The sequence below is a fragment of the Ranitomeya imitator genome, chromosome 1 (assembly GCF_032444005.1).
Source record: "Ranitomeya imitator isolate aRanImi1 chromosome 1, aRanImi1.pri, whole genome shotgun sequence".
Taxonomy (NCBI): domain Eukaryota; kingdom Metazoa; phylum Chordata; class Amphibia; order Anura; family Dendrobatidae; genus Ranitomeya; species Ranitomeya imitator.
In genome coordinates, this window is record NC_091282.1 from 396,138,457 (window position 1) to 396,157,304 (window position 18,848).

The window sequence follows — 18,848 nt, forward strand, 5'->3', positions numbered from 1 at the left end:
GCTTTTTTTTTTTAATTATTTATTTAAATAATTAAAAAAACAGCTTGGGGACCCCTCTATTCTTGATAACCAACCTTGCTGAAGCTGACAGCTGAGTGTTGCAGCCCCAGGGGTGAGTTTTGCCTGGTTGGTTCAAGAAAATAGGGAGGAACCCACACTGGGATTTTCCATTCATTTATTTCGTTATATTGCAGGCGGCGGCTGAGGAATACTCAGATCATCCTCTCCTGCTGTCACTGTTATTAGCGGCAGCAAGTGTTGGATGATGGGGAGTAAGAGTCCCAAAAGCCCCCAACTGCTGTCATCATTCTGACTATATTATAACTCATCATTCTCTTCTGCTAGCGTCGATCGCCGGCAGAGCAGGGGAGAATAATGAGAGCAGTCTTCAGCACCTGCAGCCGGGGAAAAGCGCTTACTGTAGCGCTTCTTCCCTGGCGGTCGTCCGCATGGTACGAATGCGACACACGGTTGGCACACGTGTGCCGCATATATTACACACACTGACATCTCCGGTACAGATTTTTCCAGTACTGGAAATAAACGGACGTGTGTAACCGGCCTAACACAGGTCTTACCTATGGTCTCCACTAAGGAATAAATGCTGTCAGACCCAAAATGTCTACTTTGTCATTATGTCTATTATTTTATCATTTTTCAGTGTATAATTATTTCTCAAAACAAAAAAAAAAAATACTAGAATTGCTGGTATTTTAATTTTTTTGCATACCCCCATAAAAAGAATTATAAAAGCTGATCGATTGATATATACCCCAAAATAGAGCCATTACAAAATGTAACTCGTGCTGCTAACATATTGTTAGATTATTGGGAAAATAAAAAAGATATAACTCTTGGAATATGGTGATAAAAAAATATATGAATAAACCGGTCAGGTTCACAAGGGTTAAGCAATCAAACATCACAGGATTCTCAGATAGTATGACAGTCACTTACTGCTCCAGGGCGCGGCCTTGGGATATCCCCATTAAACTGAACCCACTTAGTGTTTGCTTGTTCCACAGTGGCGCTGTGCATGAACTTTCCCTTAGTGAAGACATCTTCCACAGCAGATAGACTGTATGAACATACTGCTGAAATGCCAACATTGTTTCTGGAAAAGGATAGATATGAAATAATTGTATAGCTTTTAGAAAACTAACTACTTACAAATAACATGGCATTGCAAAATTGCGCACACGTTAATGAGCTTGTACAGTATCGATCGCTAATAGATGATAGTGTCCCAGTCGTAATACCATTCATAACATATCAACAGATCTGAAAATCTACTTTATGTCGGCAAGGAAGCAAGGTTTTAAGACTTCTCAGATATACTTACAGATCAGAAGTGAACACTCCATAGATGACGGGTTCTTTTAGTGTTGGTGACTTCAGGATAAACACATCATTCACAACATTGAAAATTAAATTATTTTCTTGCGAGTGACAGATTAGTCTGGCTTTCAAAAACGTGGTCCACTTCTTCTGCAGCGTTCGTAGGCCTCCCTGATCACCCTATGACATGAAAGAAGGAGAAAGTATGAAATAGCCGTATGATATAAAGTCTCTGAACAGTCGCAGAAGCAAACAGAAGAATCTGCTGTAACCATTTGTACCTACATCTGTGCTTCTACTGCCCAATTAATTTCATTCATGTAGGCATGTAATATCTTAACATTTCACATTTGAGCATATGCACTGAGGGACCATAATAATACTGACAGTCACAGTGTGTTCTGTAGTGTATAATTTTCAGCAATATATGCCACCTATGGTAGGAGGGCAGCAAGCAGTAGTCTACTAAGGTATATACAGCCGAAAATGATACACGACAGAGTACACAGTCACTCTGTCTGCATTATTATAGACAATGACTCCTTCCGTGCATATATCTGAATTCAGTTTCGCGGAGGTTCGGACATAAGCCCTGACAGAGCCACTGAACAAAGTGGCAAATGCCATGTGATCCCAGCCTTATGTGCTGCCATGCTGTGCCAAAACAATGCACAACATCAATTTGTTAATATGGTCTTGCTCATCAGAAAAGTAGTGAAAAAAATTACACTTGGTGCTTATTAGCTTTCACAAACAAGACTTAGATGGTGACAGTGAGCATTCACAGTCAGGAGGGAAGGTGGAGAGCTGTGTAATTCTAGCCATGGATGAAAACGAGGAAAATGAAAATTTTACATTCACCACTTGTTTCTCACCTTCTTTATGATAGGAGTCTGGAAATAAACTAAGGAATGCTTCTTAAAGGGGTTGTCCAGTCTTTCACTAAAAGTCTGTAGTCACTCTGTGAGAGTGACATGCTGTCAAGATTCTCCAGTACTGCCAGCATGAGCAGGTGGTCACTTTATTGTAAGTGTGCGATTTCTATACTTCTACCAACAAAACCTGACTCATGTCTAGTCGGCAAGTGACTGCACGTATGTGAATTGTCGGTGACCGCACCATCTTGCTGGCAATACCAGAGAATCCTGACAGTGTACTTTGCGCTCTCTGTAAGGATTCTGGGGTCTGCAGTCAAATAGTGACTGCCGACTCATCAGAAGACCGGACAACCCCTTTAAGATCCACAATGATACACACTATTCAGATTGAATTCATTCGGTTCTATACTCATTCTATGTAGGATAAGAAGACATTGACCTTATGTAATGTAGGTTACTGAGATGTTATATGCTTCTCTGCTTACTGATACCCGTAAAAATAACAGATCGGTAATAACGACTAAAGCAACTAAGTATTGAAACGATTTAAAAAAAAACAAGAAAACAGGAAGATGGCATCTGACTACCCTTATAGATGGACAAATTGTATTAACCCCTTAAACCCAAGCAATATCTAGAGAAGAGCAGTGAGAAGACATCATTTCTACAAACACAAGGAATATATTTAGGTTGGGACTGTCCTTTAAGATATAGGAAGTGTAAAGTACATGATCACACTGTTTAGTAATAATGTAATAAATGTGTTTCGCTTGTCCCCCAGTTGTTGCAGCTGGTCTAAAAAACAATGAAACTGCACATAAGTCACCCTCTCCCTGGGTCTAGCTCAGAGTCTCGGCCGCTGCTCCCCATGTTCACTACTGTCTGAAGGGCTGACACATTTGCAGCGCTGGGTGAAGTCAGTGAGAACAGTGGTTCTGCCCATGTTGATGGCACAAGCAGCTCAGGGTTGCTTGAACTCACGATTAGTTGCCGATGTGATGTCAGCACTACAGACAATAACACACATCAAGAGGAGGAGCCAAAAACTGGAAAACCCATTTGAAGGAAAGGTAGCGCATTTGTAGATCATTAATAAATCAATGTAATATAGCATAACATGTTTTTATAACCATGTTTTGAATGCATTTGAAACATATTTGGTGTGTTATAGGAGTTTAAAGGCGGCACTGGGGGCTGACATCTTGCTTTCACAGTAGCAGCACGACACTATAAGTGTCATAATACGGCACCCCATGGTCATAAGAGATAAGACAGATGCCAACCCTATCTGTTGTAATAGAACTGTCACTGCAGTGAACTGGGCAGGACTCTGTGGGCTGCACAATTCACAGTAGTGGGAGTGTCCTGCTGCTATATTCATGGAGCCCTCAGATCTCTTAAAGTAAGCAGTACTGCTTCCAGCAGAACAGATCTTATATTGATGGCTGAGGGGAGTAAATTACAGGAGAAAAGTAAGGGAGGAATAGCAGAGACATCAAGGAGGAATAGTGTAACATTAGCATTATGATAGCAGAAGCTGTCAGCTGCTCTGCAGAAGCTGCTATTCGTCCCTCAGTAAGATAAGGAGCTGTGGGTCTGCAGTGAATGGCCAGACATTGTGGAGGGAGGTGAGAGAATCATGTAATCTGGGTGAGAGACTGATGGGAGAGAGAGACATTAACTGCTGGTGATAGCAGATCACAGGGCAGTCACCCACAAAATGCCACTGCCCTGTGATGCTACTCTTCATTCTGACCCAGGGATAATAGACCACCCAAAAGGGGAGGGAAATGGTGATGTCAGAGGTTACTGCCCCAATTTTTCTGCTAACAGTAAAGCTGGTAAGTCTTACTATAGCTGCTTGAGGTCTACAACTGAAAATGCTAGCCCTAGTGGTAAATATATTTGTAAGAAAATATATAATATTTTTCATATAGAAATGTTTGCAAATAGTGCAAACATTGCATTAATAGATTTTAATTACTATATTATGCTTTATTTCACAAAAAAACTAACTACGAGAAAACTGGTGGCACTTTCCCTTTAAAGCAAGTCTGTATATCAGTAAGACATACAAATATTAACAAAACCTTTTAAATGAAACCCAGTCTAATCATATGCGAGTTCTTCTTTTCCATTGCGTATACTCACCCGCAGTGCAGGTTTACGAAACGGACCTTGTCAATTTCTGTAGCAAATATGCTAGTATCCACCACCGATTTTCCCCAATAGTCTCATTAGACGCTGTAAATCCACATAGTTACAAAAAACATGCTGCGACCAAAACACTACTATTTCTGATCGTTGCCACGTAGTGTAAAGTGTCTGCACATCAGTACTAAATGCATTAACAAAGGGAGCTAGTATTATGTGATAACACGTGAGGAACCGTTATGGGCTTTCCCCCCTAGCCCAGTAAGGCTACTTTCACAGTAGCGTTTTTTTCAATACGTTGCAATGCGTCGTTTAGGGGAAAAAACGCATCCCGTAAAGTTGTCTGCAGGATGCATTTTTGCCCCATAGACTAACATTAGCGACACATTGACACATGTCGCAACCGTCGTGTGACGGTTGAGCCGTGTTGTGGCAGTCCGCCGGGAGCAAAAAACGTTACATGGGGCAGCGGATGCGCTGGAAAAATGCATCCGCTGCCCCGGTTGTGCGGCGCTTTCGCTGCTTGCGTCAGTGCGCCGCAACGTCGCATAGTGACGTGCGGTGCACGACGCAAGTGTGAAAGTAGCCTAAGGCTTCTTTTACACTTACCATGGTTTTTCGTCCCGTTTTTGCTGCCCCAATAGATTTCCATGGGGCCGCGGAACGCCGTTTTTTTTCAATACTTTTGCCATAGTATTGGAAAACCCAAAAATGGCGATTCGCAAGTTTTTTGCGGTCTGTTATTGCAGAAGACCGTTAAAATTGCGGCAATACGGCCGCAATAGACACGGTATGTGTGAAAGAAGCCTAAGTAACACTGTAGATCTTAGCTGAAATGTTTAGCCCACAGTCTGAATTGTAGATTGCTCTCACGAGCAGAGTCGTCTTATTTTGCTTTAATTATTGTATTGTTAACGTTGTTACTTATGACTGTTGCGTTTGAAACTGTTAAACTGTAAAGCGCTGCAGAATATGTTGGCGCTATATAAATAAAGATTATTATTTATTATTATGTCTCTGCCCACAGTCTGATGTCTCTCTGGGCCTCAGGTTGCCATGGAAACAGCAGGATTAGACTTGACAGATTGCAACTATATTCAACAGGGCACAGGCTAAAGACCAGGGCTCCTGGATTTAAAGCATTCCACAAGAATCTCCTGCGCATCAGCATTAAAGGGGTATTCCACGGGATATGCCATGAACGTCTTATTGATCTGATTCCAATTGTTAACTCCTTACCAATGCAGCTTAAAACGGACCTGGGGTGGATCCAAAGAAGAAAATGGAAGTAAGGAGCAAACTAGTTCATGCAGTAAAACACCTTCTATTGAAAGAATAGTTAACAATTTAGCAAAAAATGAGGAGAAGGGTCATGGAGTGATACATGACCAGGAACACATGGGGTCTACAGGCAGTATGCGTCTGCAAAAAAAAAAAAAGGGGGGGGTGAAGGGTATCCATTGGTACAAAATAAACTATAGAGCATAAGAACTGGTAAGACAATGATGAAGTACCGTAATAATATAGTGCTACATTACAGGTGCTCAAATCACAAGGAGGGAATCCTAAGTAAAGGAAAGGCTCTGTAACTCAATCAGCCATCAGTTCACTCTGTACAATACATTGCCAATAAACCCTAGATAGATGGAGATGAAGTGCATCCTGTACAAGCAGACCCTCAGGCTGCAGAGGTAAAATGCACAGTCTAGAGCCCATAGACAAAAGAAGGTAAGGCGCCTGATGGCACGTTTTGCGTTGGCTTCTTCGCTCGTGTGTGTGTGTGGGGGGGGGGGGAAGGTGGTTGTGTGACATATGCTATGATAGGAAGTGCAATTTACTTTTGACCAACCCTTTCCTTAGTTACGTATTTAAAACTGACCTGATATAAGACAATAGCCTCCCCGAACAAATGAAAACAAAACAGTTGTATACTATAGCTGAAACCCTGCTCTCTAGATGCTGCTGTTAATAGGGACTATGGCATCCAGATAGTTAACAGTGTGAGTTCTTGTTCTATAACCCCATCTACACGCTGAGATTGTGATTGTGTGGTCCTGATGTTTGCCATGGCAATTCATGGCCAAATAACAGCTTTAGAGTCTGTCGGCTATAATGCTCTGCTCAGAAGTTACCAACATTTAGGTGGTAAAAACCATATAAATAAAAGGTAACCACCGATCGACCAAACAGCTGCATGACAAGCTCTACCCTCACCTACTGTATCCTCACCCATCCCTTGTAGATTGTGAGCCTTCGCGGGCAGGGTCCTCTCTCCTCCTGTACCAGTTATGACTTGTATTGTTCAAGATTATTGTACCTGTTTTCATTATGTGTACCCCTCCTCACATGTAAAGCGCCATGGAATAAATGGCGCTATAACAATAAATAATAATAATAAAAATAACATTTTCTTTATGGTCATGCCAATTTGCATTAATCCATGAAAAAGCACCTGAAGGGTTAAACTATCTGACAGCAGTTTTGGATATGTTGAGGGGGCTTTTTTTTTTTTATTAAAAAATGAGATCACTTTTTTGGAGGGGGGGAAGGGGTGGTGTGGGTTTCCAACACATAGGTCCGCCATAGTCACTTCAAAACGGAATAGGTCCCTAAAACACAAGTTTTGTAAATTTCCTTGGAAAATTGCTGTTACATTTTAAACCTTCTGACGTCTTGACAAAATAAAAACATTTTTCAGATGGTGCGAATTGTAAAGCAGAGACCTGAGGAAAATGACTCATTTTAGACATTTGTGAATTTTCTGAAATTTGTATAAATATATGCAAAACCAATCTACATAAACTTACCATTACCATAAAAATAAAATGTCAAAATATATCTCAAAATCACTGAGATAAGTTGAAACATTCCAGGGTTATTCACACAGTGACATGTCAAATTAGAAAAATGTGACCTGGTCACTAAGAGGTTATAGTCCAACATCCATCTTCTGGCAGCTGTGAACTGAGAGGGGACAGACTTCTTCTGGAATTCTGAAAACTGCTGAGAGGGGCTTGCTTGTTTTCAGATGGGCGGACGAGAACAGCACATGTGCAGCCACCTCCTCACTTTTACCGCTTGGAAACCCCAGTCCTGAAGACAAGTACGTGTTGCAATAGAGCGTTCTCCCTTTATCACGGTATATTTTGCTCAACAATGACAGACATGTACACCATGAAAAAATTCTTCCATCCATAGAAGACATAGCTATCCATGGCAGTTTGTATTTCTCAGGGCTAGTGGCCGATTTTACTCATCACCTCCACAATACACGCACTGGGGGTCACTGGAAAGCTTGATGACTTGGACGCATCTGTCGCGCTCCTATTTTTACATTAGCCCAGATACACCTTGAGAATGGTCCTGGGTAGAGAGAAACCTTACTTCATTCTCTGGATGCTTTACGGGTGAGGAACAATACACATCCTGTTAGATGAATATATGTTTTATTGCACATTTAGGGCTGGCGATGGCAAAACTGGACAATATCTGCAGTAAGAAATCCTCTGAACCAAAGTAATCCATTTGCCATTTAATGCTACTCTAAAAATTCAAACCTACGTTACCTTCCATTTATCGGGTGCTACTGTATCCATTAGCTTAAAATTAATCACTATAAATGGGTGTCTAAAACAGGCACTCCCTTATAAAAAAAAGAAAGTATTACCAGGAGTAATGAGCATTTCTTCACAAAGCTATACGCATGAGTCTTTAATAGTGGTAATCACCATCCCTCAGTTAGTAGTGGGAAGGGTGGAGTGGCAGTGCCTAAATTACTGTCATTAGGCTAGGTTTCAGTATTGTCACTGCTGCGGAACATGCATGTGAATGCCAATAAAAGTGATCTCCGTGCACAATTGAGGCTGTCAATTCTGAAATATTGGCACCCTTCTGGGTGCCCGAGTGATAGGACCAGGCGGCTGGGCTCATTTCTTGGTTTGAGTGATGACAGCTTAGCATGAATTTCCACCTGTCATCGCCGGTTAAGACAAAACCCAGCCAGTCAGAAGCCTCTTGTAACACTTACGAGAAAATATGTGAAAGTGGAGCTCATACATTTCCAACATAACCTATTCCCCAAACTACGATTAATGTTTGTGGGCTTACTGATATATCCACAGCACTGCTGGCTTGGAATAATATGTATGTATGCATTCTCCATTTTGAGGAGTACAATTAAATTATGCAAGGCCCAACTGCTAGCATCCCTAAAATTTGCTCACAAAATTAATCGTTGCTGTCCTATTACAATATTTGTGCTACTCTATAAAAATTAAACAGTAGCCCATCAAAAAAGGAACCTAAGAATTTATCTATTGTACTAGCTGCATAGAAAATGTGCTTGTTTGTAGGGAGTAATCATAATCAAAAAGCATAGGCATGTTCTGTATGGACAGAAACACTGGTGTACATGTGATGCAGCAAACACTCAATATGCCCCAATAGGCCGTTCAGTGGCCAAAAAAGGAGCATAGCTTGGGCTATGTTCACATTATGTTTTAGCCACATGTCAGTGGTTCTGCAAGAGCTTTGGTCTGATGCCCTGAAAAAAAACAGATTTAGTCACCGAGTTCACCGCAGATCTTTGCAGTGAACTTGAACTGTGGTGAAATCAGTGACTTTCTCAAGGTGCTGAGGTGGCCACGGGCCCGGATGGGATGAGGTCACCGCTGCTCACTGATGCTGCGCACACATCAGCTCATTCATCGGTGGTTCTCAGTCTAGACAGTCGCATCTTGGCACCGTCCAGATTTAAAACTATTTATCCCCAGACATGGAATACAGCATAGGACAGAACGTCAGACACATGAGGGATATTGTTGGTTTTCCATTTTTGCTTTATTACAGGAGACGTTGGTTTCAATGGAAAGGGCGTTAGGCGAGTATAACGGTTTGCCATTTTTAAATAAAAATTGAAAAGTCTGTTTTGCTTTGATTTCAAATAAAAGACTCTTTTCTGGTTGTGTGCTTATTTACCATAAAACTATAGGATTAGTAATGGATAGCTGTCTTAGGGTATGTTCCCAAGGTTAGTAAAAGCTGTAGGTTGGACGCTGCGTACATCCGCAGCATCCAGATATTACAGCACAGTGGATGGGATTTCAGGAAATCCCAACTCCACTTATGCATGCAGTGACGACTCCGGATTCCCTGCGTAAATGGACATGCGACGCATCTTTCCTGACCGCAGCATGTCAATTCATCTTGCAGAGACGCTGACCATGATGCCCACAGATCATTCCATCAAAGTCTGCATTCCAAAACGTCAGTACTTCGCTTCTGAGCCCCGAAGTGTGCCCAAACAGTGGTTTACCCCCACATATGGGGCATCCGTGTACTCAGGACAAACTGGACAACAACTTTTGGGGTCCAATTTCTCTTGTTACTCTTGTGAAAATAAAAAATTACGGGCTAAAAATAATTTTTGAGGAAAGAAAAATTATTTTTTATTTTCACGGCTCTGCGTTATAAACTTCTGTGAAGCACTTGGGGGTTTAAAGTGGTCACTGCACATCTAGATTAGTTTCATGGGAGGTCTAGTTTCCAAAATGGGGTCACATGTGGGGGAGCTCCAACGATTGGAGCTAATTTTTCATTCAAAAAGTCAAATGGCGCTCCTTCCCTTCCGAGCCTTGCTGTGTGCCCAAACAGTGGTTTACCCCCACATGTGAGGTATCAGTGTACTCAGGAGCAATTGCCCAATAAATTTTAGGATCCATTTTATCCTGTTGCCCATGTGGAAATTAACAAATTGAGGCTAAAAGAAATTTGTGAAAAAAACAAAAAGTACTTTTTCATTTTTACGGATCAATTTGTGAAGCACCTGGGGCTTCAAAGTGCTCACTATGCATCTAGATAACTTCCTTGGGGGTCTAGTTTCCAAAATGGGGTCACTTGTGGGGAAGCTCCAATGTTTAGGCACACAGCGGCTCTCCAAACGCGACATGGTGTCCGCTAAAGATTGGAGCCAATTTTTCATTGAAAAAGTCAAGTGGCGCTCCTTCCCTTTCCGAGCCCTGTCGTGCGCCCAAACAGTGGTTCCCCCCACATATGGGGTATCGGCATACTCAGGACAAATTGTACAATAACTTTTGGGGTCCAGTTTCTCTTTTTACCCTTGGGAAAATAAAAAATTGTTGCTAAAAGATAATTTTTGTGACTAAAAAGTTAAATGTTAATTTTTTCCTTCCATGTTGCTTCTGCTGCTGTGAAGCACCTGAAGGGTTAACAAACTTCTTGAATGTGGTTTTGAGCACCTTGAGGGGTGCAGTTTTTAGAATGGTGTCACTTTTGGGTATTTTCAGCCATATAGACCCCTAAAACTGACTTCAAATGTGAGGTGGACCCTAAAAAAAATGGTTTTGTAAATTTTGCTGTAAAAATGAGAAATCGCTGGTCAAATTTTAACCCTTACAACTTCCTAGCAAAAAAAATGTTTTCCCCAAAATTGCGCTGATGTAAAGTAGATATCTGGGTAATGTTATTTATTAACTATTTTGTGTCACATAACTTTCTCGTTTAACAGCATAAAAATTCAAAATTCAAAAATTGCGAAATTTTCAAAATTTTAGCCAAATTTCCATTTTTTTCACAAATAAACGCAAAAGTTATCGACCTAAATTTACCACTAACATGAAGCCCAATATGTCACGAAAAAACAATCTCAGAACCGCTAGGATCCGTTGAAGCGTTCCTGAGTTATCACCTCATAAAGGGACACCTTGCAAAAAACGGCCAGGTCATTAAGGTCAAAATAGGCTGGGTCATGAAGGGGTTAAAGTCCCGGATATACCCTTTAATTTCAGCTTAGCTCTGATTAGGAATGAAGGAAAATACCAGAGACAACCTACAAACCAGTATGGTGACATTTCTGAAAAAAAAGCAGCCATGTTTTGTACTTCTGGGCAAACCCTTTAACCCCCCAAGGGTGGTTTGCACGTTAATGACCAGGCCAATTTTAACAATTCTGACCACTGTCCCTTTATGAGGTTATAACTCCGGATCCGGATCTCTTCAACGGATCCCAGTGATTCCGAACATTGTTTTCTCGTGACATATTGTACTTCATGTCTTTGATATTACCTGCGTTTATTTGGGGGGAAAAAAACGGAAATTTGGTGAAAACTGGTGAAAATACTTAATAAATAACATTTCACACATGTCTACTTTACATCAGCACAATTTTGGAACCAAAATTTTTTTTTGTTAGGGAGTTATAAGGGTTAAAAGTTGACCAGAAATGTCTCATTTTTACAACACCATCACATTTGTAGTCACTTTGAGGGGTCTATACGATAGAAAATACACAAGTGTGACACCATTCTAAAAACTGCCCCCCTCAAGGTGTTCAAAACCACATTCAATAAGTTTATTAACCCTTCAGGTGTTTTACAGGAATTTTTGAAATGCTTAAAAAAATAAAATTAACATTTAACTTTTTTTCATAAAAAAATTACTTTAGCTCAAATTTGTTTTACTTTACCAAGAGTAACAGGATCAATTGGACCCCAAAAGTTGTTGTACAATTTGTTCTGAGTATGCTGATACCCCATATGTGGGGGTAAACCACTGTTTGGACGCATGGCAGAGCTCAGAAGGGAAGGAGCGCCATTTGATATTTCAATGCAAAATTGATTGGAATTGAGATGGGATGCCATGCTGTGTTTGGAGAGCCCCTGATGTGCCTAAACATTGAAACCCCCCAAAAGTGACCCCATTTTGGAAAGTAGACCCCCTAAGGAACTTATCTAGATGTGTGGTGAGCACTTTGAACCCCCACAAGTGTTTCATTGCAGTTTATAACGCAGAGCCGTGAAAATAAAAAAAAAAATTTTCACAAAAATTATTTTTTAGCCCCCCAAATTTTTATTTTTCCAAGGGTAACCAGAGAAATTGGATCCCAAAAGATGTTGTCCAATTTGTCCTGAGCACGCGGAGACCCCATATGTTGGGGTAAACCCCTGTTTTGGCGCACGAGAGAGCTCGGAAGGAGCACTGTTCTACTTTTTCAACGCAGAATTGGCTGGAATGGAGATCGGATGCCATGTCGCGTTTGGAGAGCCCCTGATGTGCCTAAACAGTGGAAACCCCCCAATTAGAACTGAAACTCTAACCCAAACAAACCCCTAACCCTAATCCCAACCATAACCCTAAACACACCCCTAACCCGAACATGCCCCTAACCCTAATTCCAACCACATCCCTAACCCCAACACACCCCTAATCCCAACCATAACTCTAACCACACCCCTAACCCTGACACACCCCTAACCCTAATCCTAACCCTAATCCCAACCGTAAATGTAATCCAAACCCTAGCCCTAACTTTAGCCCCAACCCTAACTGTATCCCCAACCCTAACTGTATCCCCAACCCTAACCCTAACTTTAGCCCCAACCCTAACTTTAGCCCCAACCCTTACCCTAACTGTAGCCCCAAACCTAAGTGTTGCCCCAACCCTAACCCTAACTGTTGCCCCAACCCTAACCTTAACTGTTGCCCCAACCCTAACTGTAGCCCGAACCCTAACTGTAGCCCCAACCCTAACCCTAACTGTAGCCCCAACCCTAACTGTAGCCCTAACCCTAACTGTAGCCTCAACCCTAACCCTAACTTCAGCCCCAACCCTAAATTTAGCCCCAACCCTAAATGGGAAAATGGAAATACATTTTTTAAATTTTATTATTTTTCCCTAACTAAGGGGGTGATGAAGGGGGGTTTGATTTACTTTTATAGCGGATTTTTATGATTGGCAGCCATCACACACTAAAAGACACTTTTTATTGCAAAAAATAGTTTTTGCGTCTCCATATTTTGAGAGCTATAATTTTTCCATATTTTGGTCCACAGAGTCATGTGAGGTCTTGTTTTTTGCGGGAAGAGTTGACGTTTTTATTGGTACCATTTTCGGGAATCGCTTTTTATTCCGATTTTTGTGAGGCAGAATGAACAAAAACCAGCAATTCGTGGATTTATTTTCGGGAAGGGGGCGTTTATACTGTTACACGTTTGATAAAATTGATAAAGCAGTTTTATTCTTCGGGTCAGTACGATTACAGCGATACCTCATTTATATCATTTTATGTTTTGGCGCTTTTATACGATAAAATCTATTTTATATAAAAAATAGTTATTTTTGCATCGCTTTATTTTTTCGCTGATGACGCCGTATGGCGGCTCGGGTTTTGCGGGACTAGATGACGTTTTCAGCGGTACCATGTTTTTTTTATATCCCTCTTTTTGATCGCGTGTTATTCCACTTTTTGTTCGGCAGTATGATAATAAAGCATTGTTTTTTGCCTTTTTACGGTGTTCACTGAAGGGGTTAACTAGTGGGTCAGTTTTATAGGTCGGGTCGTTACGGACGCGGCGATACTAAATATGTGTACTTTTATTGTTTTTTTTTTATTTAGATAAAGGAATGTATTTATTGGTACAATATTCTTTTTTTTTTCTTCTTTATTTAGGATTTATTTTTTAACACGTGTAAAATATATATATATATATATATATATATATATATATATATATATATATATATATATATATATATATATATATTTTTCTCACTTTGTTACATTTCCCCGGGGGGACGGACATCACATTATAGTGTCAATCGCTGATCAGACACTTTGCAGTCCACTGTGTCAGATCAGCGATCACACAGGCACTGAAGGAGGCTTGCAGACGCCTGCTCTGAGCAGGCGCTTGCAAGCCACCTCCCTGCAGGACCCGGAAGGCCCCCGTGGCCATTTTGGATCCGGGCCTGCAGGGAGGAGGAGGTAGGAGACCCTCGGAGCAACGCGATCACATAGAGTTGCTCCAAGGGTCTCAGGGAAGCACGTAGGGAGCCCCCTCCCTGTGCGATGCTTCCCTGTGCCACTGGAACGCTGCGATCATGTTTGATTGCAGTGTGCCGGGGGTTATTGTGCCAGGAGCGGTCCGTGACCACTCCTGGCACACAGTGCCGGATGTAAGCTGCGATAGTCAGCTGACACCCAACCCCGATCGGCCGCTCTCCCTCCGTGAGCGAGGCTGATCGGTGATGACGTACTATCCCGTCGGTGGTCATACGGGCCAATACCACCTCGACAGGATACTACGTCAGATGTCAGAAAGGGGTTAATTTACCTTACAAAGGCAATTTAAAATACCCTTAATGGTAGCAGGTAACAATTTATATTTCTAGTACATCCATGCAATAAAACAGTTTACATGAGGTCATCATGCATTCTGCAACTGACCTTCTCCTTGTTGTGACATAGGATGCGCTATACAAATTTAGGCTATACAACTCTTTTGTATAATATGGGTGAGGATGCATGTTGTAGGCAAGCTGGCCACCTCTCATCCAAGTACACATATTAGTAGAACAGCACTCCAAAGTATTACAGGTCTGCCACATCCGTAGTATTTTTGTTGGCTATGGGATATTTCATTAACTCTGCTTTTGTAATTCTTATTTATCACATGAAATGTTTTGGTTCAAGAGACCCTTCTTTAGGCAGGGTGCATAATGACGTCATGGGGACAATGTTGAAAAGACTCCATTATTAGAACAACCCCTTGTTGATCTAAATGTTTGGAGCCGATAAAATAAAAAAAGCTTATACTCCTCTTTCGTGCTGGCGCCATTCCAGCAATGTTGGCACTCGCACTCCCGGAGCTCTCGTGTGGTTGTAATGACACGTGAGCCTTGCAGCCAATCAGCGCTGGTGTCATTGTCTCCACCTTCGGACAAACTGAACATCCAGAGGAAGTGGGAGAGCAACCGTGGCCCTGACTTCCTGTTAATGTTCAACTTGTCTGAAGGCGGAACAGTGAAGCAAGGCTCACGTGCTATAACAAAAACACAAGAGACCCGGGAACGCGAGTGCCGACACTGCTGGAACAACGTTGGCATGGGAGGAGAGCATAAGCTTTTCTATTTTATTGGGGTCAAGCGTGGGGTATGTGAAGATATCCGTAGTGTTATGGACCCGATAATATGTAGAATGCTAGTGCTTTGTGGCATTGTCATTATATTAGTTTTTGCAAGAAACAATGGCAGTCAACCCACCTTGCAAACTCTGGCAATCCTTGGTATCTGGAGCTTATTGAAAAACTCATACTCTACAGACACTTCAGTGAAGAAGAAATAAACCTTGTCATCATCGCCTTCCGGGTTATTCTCAGGAGCCCTGATAACATCCGCATGCACAAATATGGGTTCTATGAACACATAACATAATCAATTATGAACACTGAACAAAAACTAATTGTAATTTACCACAATAGTCATAACAATGACCTTCACACAAATTGCACACTGCAGAATTCAGAATAGCATCTCCCACAAAATGTAAAATAGTTTTTCTTAAAGGGAACCTGTCACCCCGTTTTTTCAGATTGAGCTATAAATACTGTTAAATAGGGCCTGCGCTGTGCGTTACTATAGTGTATGTAGTGTACCCTGATTCCCCATGTATGCTGAGAAATACATTACCAAAGTCGCCGTTTTCGCCTGTCAATCAGGCTGGTCTGGTGGGCGTGTTCACAGCGCTCTTTTCTTCCCCAGCTTTCCGTTGGTGGCGTAGTGGTGTGCGCATGTCCAAGGTCCGAATTCCCTGCGCCCACGTGAAGACACAGCGCGCGATCTGCGCTGTAATCCCTTGCATCGGTGGGGGCGGCCATCTTCCTGGGGCCGCGCGTGCGCAGATGGAGTGCTCTGCTGCACGGGGCTTCAGGAAAATGGCCGCGGGATGCCGCGCGTGCGCATTAGAGATCGTGGCGGCCATTTTCCCAAAGCCGAGATGCAAACTCGGCTTTGGGAAAATGGCCGCCGTGATCTCTAATGCGCATGCGCGGCATCCCGCGGCCATTTTCCTGAAGCCCCGTGCAGCAGAGCACTCCATCTGCGCACGCGCGGCCCCAGGAAGATGGCCGCCCCCACCGATGCAAGGGATTACAGCGCAGATAGCGCGCTGTGTCTTCACGTGGGCGCAGGGAATTCGGACCTTGGACATGCGCACACCACTACGCCACCAACAGGAAAGCTGGGGAAGAAAATAGCGCTGTGAACACGCCCACCTGACCAGACCAGCCTGATTGACAGGCGAAAACGGCGACTTTGGTAATGTATTTCTCAGCATACATGGGGAATCAGGGTACACTACATACACTATAGTAACGCACAGCGCAGGCCCTATTTAACAGTATTTATAGCTCAATCTGAAAAAACGGGGTGACAGGTTCCCTTTAAAGGGACTGTCAGCAGGATTTTGCTATTTAAACTGAGAGTAATGCAGGGGCAGATACCCTGATTCCAGGGATATGGAGCTTTCTGTAGTATCAAAGCCATTGGCACATGAATACTAGTATAGAAAGCACATATGGGTCATGTGATGAACCCTGGAACTGTGAAACAGTGGAATCCTAAGAGTGAGTAAATTACTTACAATTAGGACTCCCAATATTGGACTACTTCACCCAGGCAACCTCTGAATAGCCACACACAAATCGTAATAACTATTACACGGTCAGAGGTCCAGGAAGCCTGAACTGCTTGCCAGATTACTGATTACATATTTTCCCTGTCTAACAGCATGGCAGCTCTTCAGGAATATATTTCACCTTGTGACTCCCTGCAGCGACATTATTCTGCTCACCATCAGTGATGACAGCTGAATGGTTATGAGTGAGCACTGAAAAGAGGTGGGTAAGAGCAAAGCCTTTAGTTTTGGGGATCATTTGGCACATTAAGTCAGGGAAAGAATACCTGATCACTAGTTATTCCCCATAATCTATTGGGCCCATTTACTGTATGTACTCGTGTATTAGCCGAGGTTTTCAACACACATTTTTTTTGTGCTGAAAAAGACGCCCTCGGCTTATACACAAGTCATTGTCACACAAAGACGGCGCGGGAGCAGCAGGGCACAGAGGCAGGAGCCGGCGGCTGCGGCTAAAGCCTGTGCCGCTGCTAAGGCCTCTGACACTTCCGTCTTTCTTCTCCCGTCACAATCCGTCGAGTTTTGAGAAAACAGGATCCTGCAAATTTTTCTGCAGGATCTTGTTTTTTCTCATAGACTTGTATTAGCGACGGATGGCCATCCGTTTCATCTGTCTTGCACCGGATCCGTCGGCCAAAGAAAACGTTTAGAGGAACGTTTATTCTGCACGTCGGAAAATCGGTCAGCGACGCATCCTGCGCTGCCCTTCGCTGGCTATAATGGAAGCCTATGGGCGCAGGATCTGTCGCTGACTGTGAAAAACAGGATTCCAGCGACGGTTCCCGTTTTTCCACACTGAGCATGCCCGGAAGGATTTTCAATTCTGGGAAAAAGTCTCTCTCTTCCCCGGAAATTTCTCCATTGAAATTCAGGCAACAACACATCCGTCAAAACACTGGATGCGTTGCGCACGTTTTTCAATATTTTCAAGACGTCTGTCGATACGTCACAACAACGCATTACGACGCTACACAGCAGATGGAAGGATAGGGACATACAAGGACAGAGAGCCATGCAGACAAGGACAGGGAGCCATGCATACAAGAACCAGGAATGGGGAGCCATGCAGACAAGGACAGGGAGCCATGCAGACAAGGACAGGGAGCCTTGCATACAAGAACAGGAATGGGGAGCCATACATACAAGGACAGGGACGTGGAGCCATGCATACAAGGACGGGACCGAGGAGAGCCTTGCATACAAGAACAGGAACGGGGAGCCATACATACAAGGACAGGGACTGGAAGGAATGCATACAAGGACAGGGACGGGGAGCCATGCATACAAGAACAAGAATGGGGAGCCATGCATAAAAGAACAGGAATGGGGAGCTATGCATACAAGAACGGGAACAGGGAGCCTTGCATACAAGAACAGGGACGGGGAGGCATGCATACAAGGACAGAGAGCCATGCATACAAGGACGGGACCGAGGAGAGCCTTGCATACAAGAACAGGAACGGGGAGCCATACATACAAGTACAGGGACTGGGAGGAATGCATACAAGGACAGGGACGGGGAGCCATGCATACAAGAACAAGAATGGGGAGCCATGCATACAAGAACAGGAATGGGGAGCCATGCATACAAGAACGGGAACAGGGAGCCTTGCATACAAGAACAGGGACGGGGAGCCTTGCATACAAGAACAGGAAAGGGGAGCCATGCATACAAGGACAGGGACGGGGAGCCATGCATACAAGGACGGGACCGAGGAGAGCCTTGCATACAAGAACAGGAACGGGGAGCCATACATACAAGGACAGGGACTGGGAGGAATGCATACAAGGACAGGGACAGGGAGCCACGCATACAAGGACAGGGACAGGGAGCCACGCATACAAGAACAAGAATGGGGAGCCATGCATACAAGAACAGGAATGGGAAGCCATGCATACAAGAACGGGAACAGGGAGCCTTGCATACAAGAACAGGGACGGGGAGGCATGCATACAAGGACAGGGAGCCTTGCATACAAGAACAGGG

At 43.1% G+C, this 18,848-nt stretch overlaps 1 protein-coding gene across 6 annotated transcripts in view; it reads right to left on the reverse strand.

Moving 5' to 3' along the window:
• Window positions 1-18,848, reverse strand: part of SEMA4D (semaphorin 4D) — a 160,823-nt gene that overhangs the window by 67,494 nt on the left and 74,481 nt on the right. For all 6 annotated transcript variants that reach the window (XM_069762237.1, XM_069762242.1, XM_069762250.1 and 3 more), the window contains 3 exons: window positions 15,430-15,581; window positions 1,343-1,518; window positions 958-1,114 (listed from right to left, as the gene is read on the reverse strand). In XM_069762237.1, the coding sequence (XP_069618338.1) occupies window positions 958-1,114; window positions 1,343-1,518; window positions 15,430-15,581 (485 nt within the window). The remainder of the gene's footprint in view (window positions 1-957; window positions 1,115-1,342; window positions 1,519-15,429; window positions 15,582-18,848) is intronic.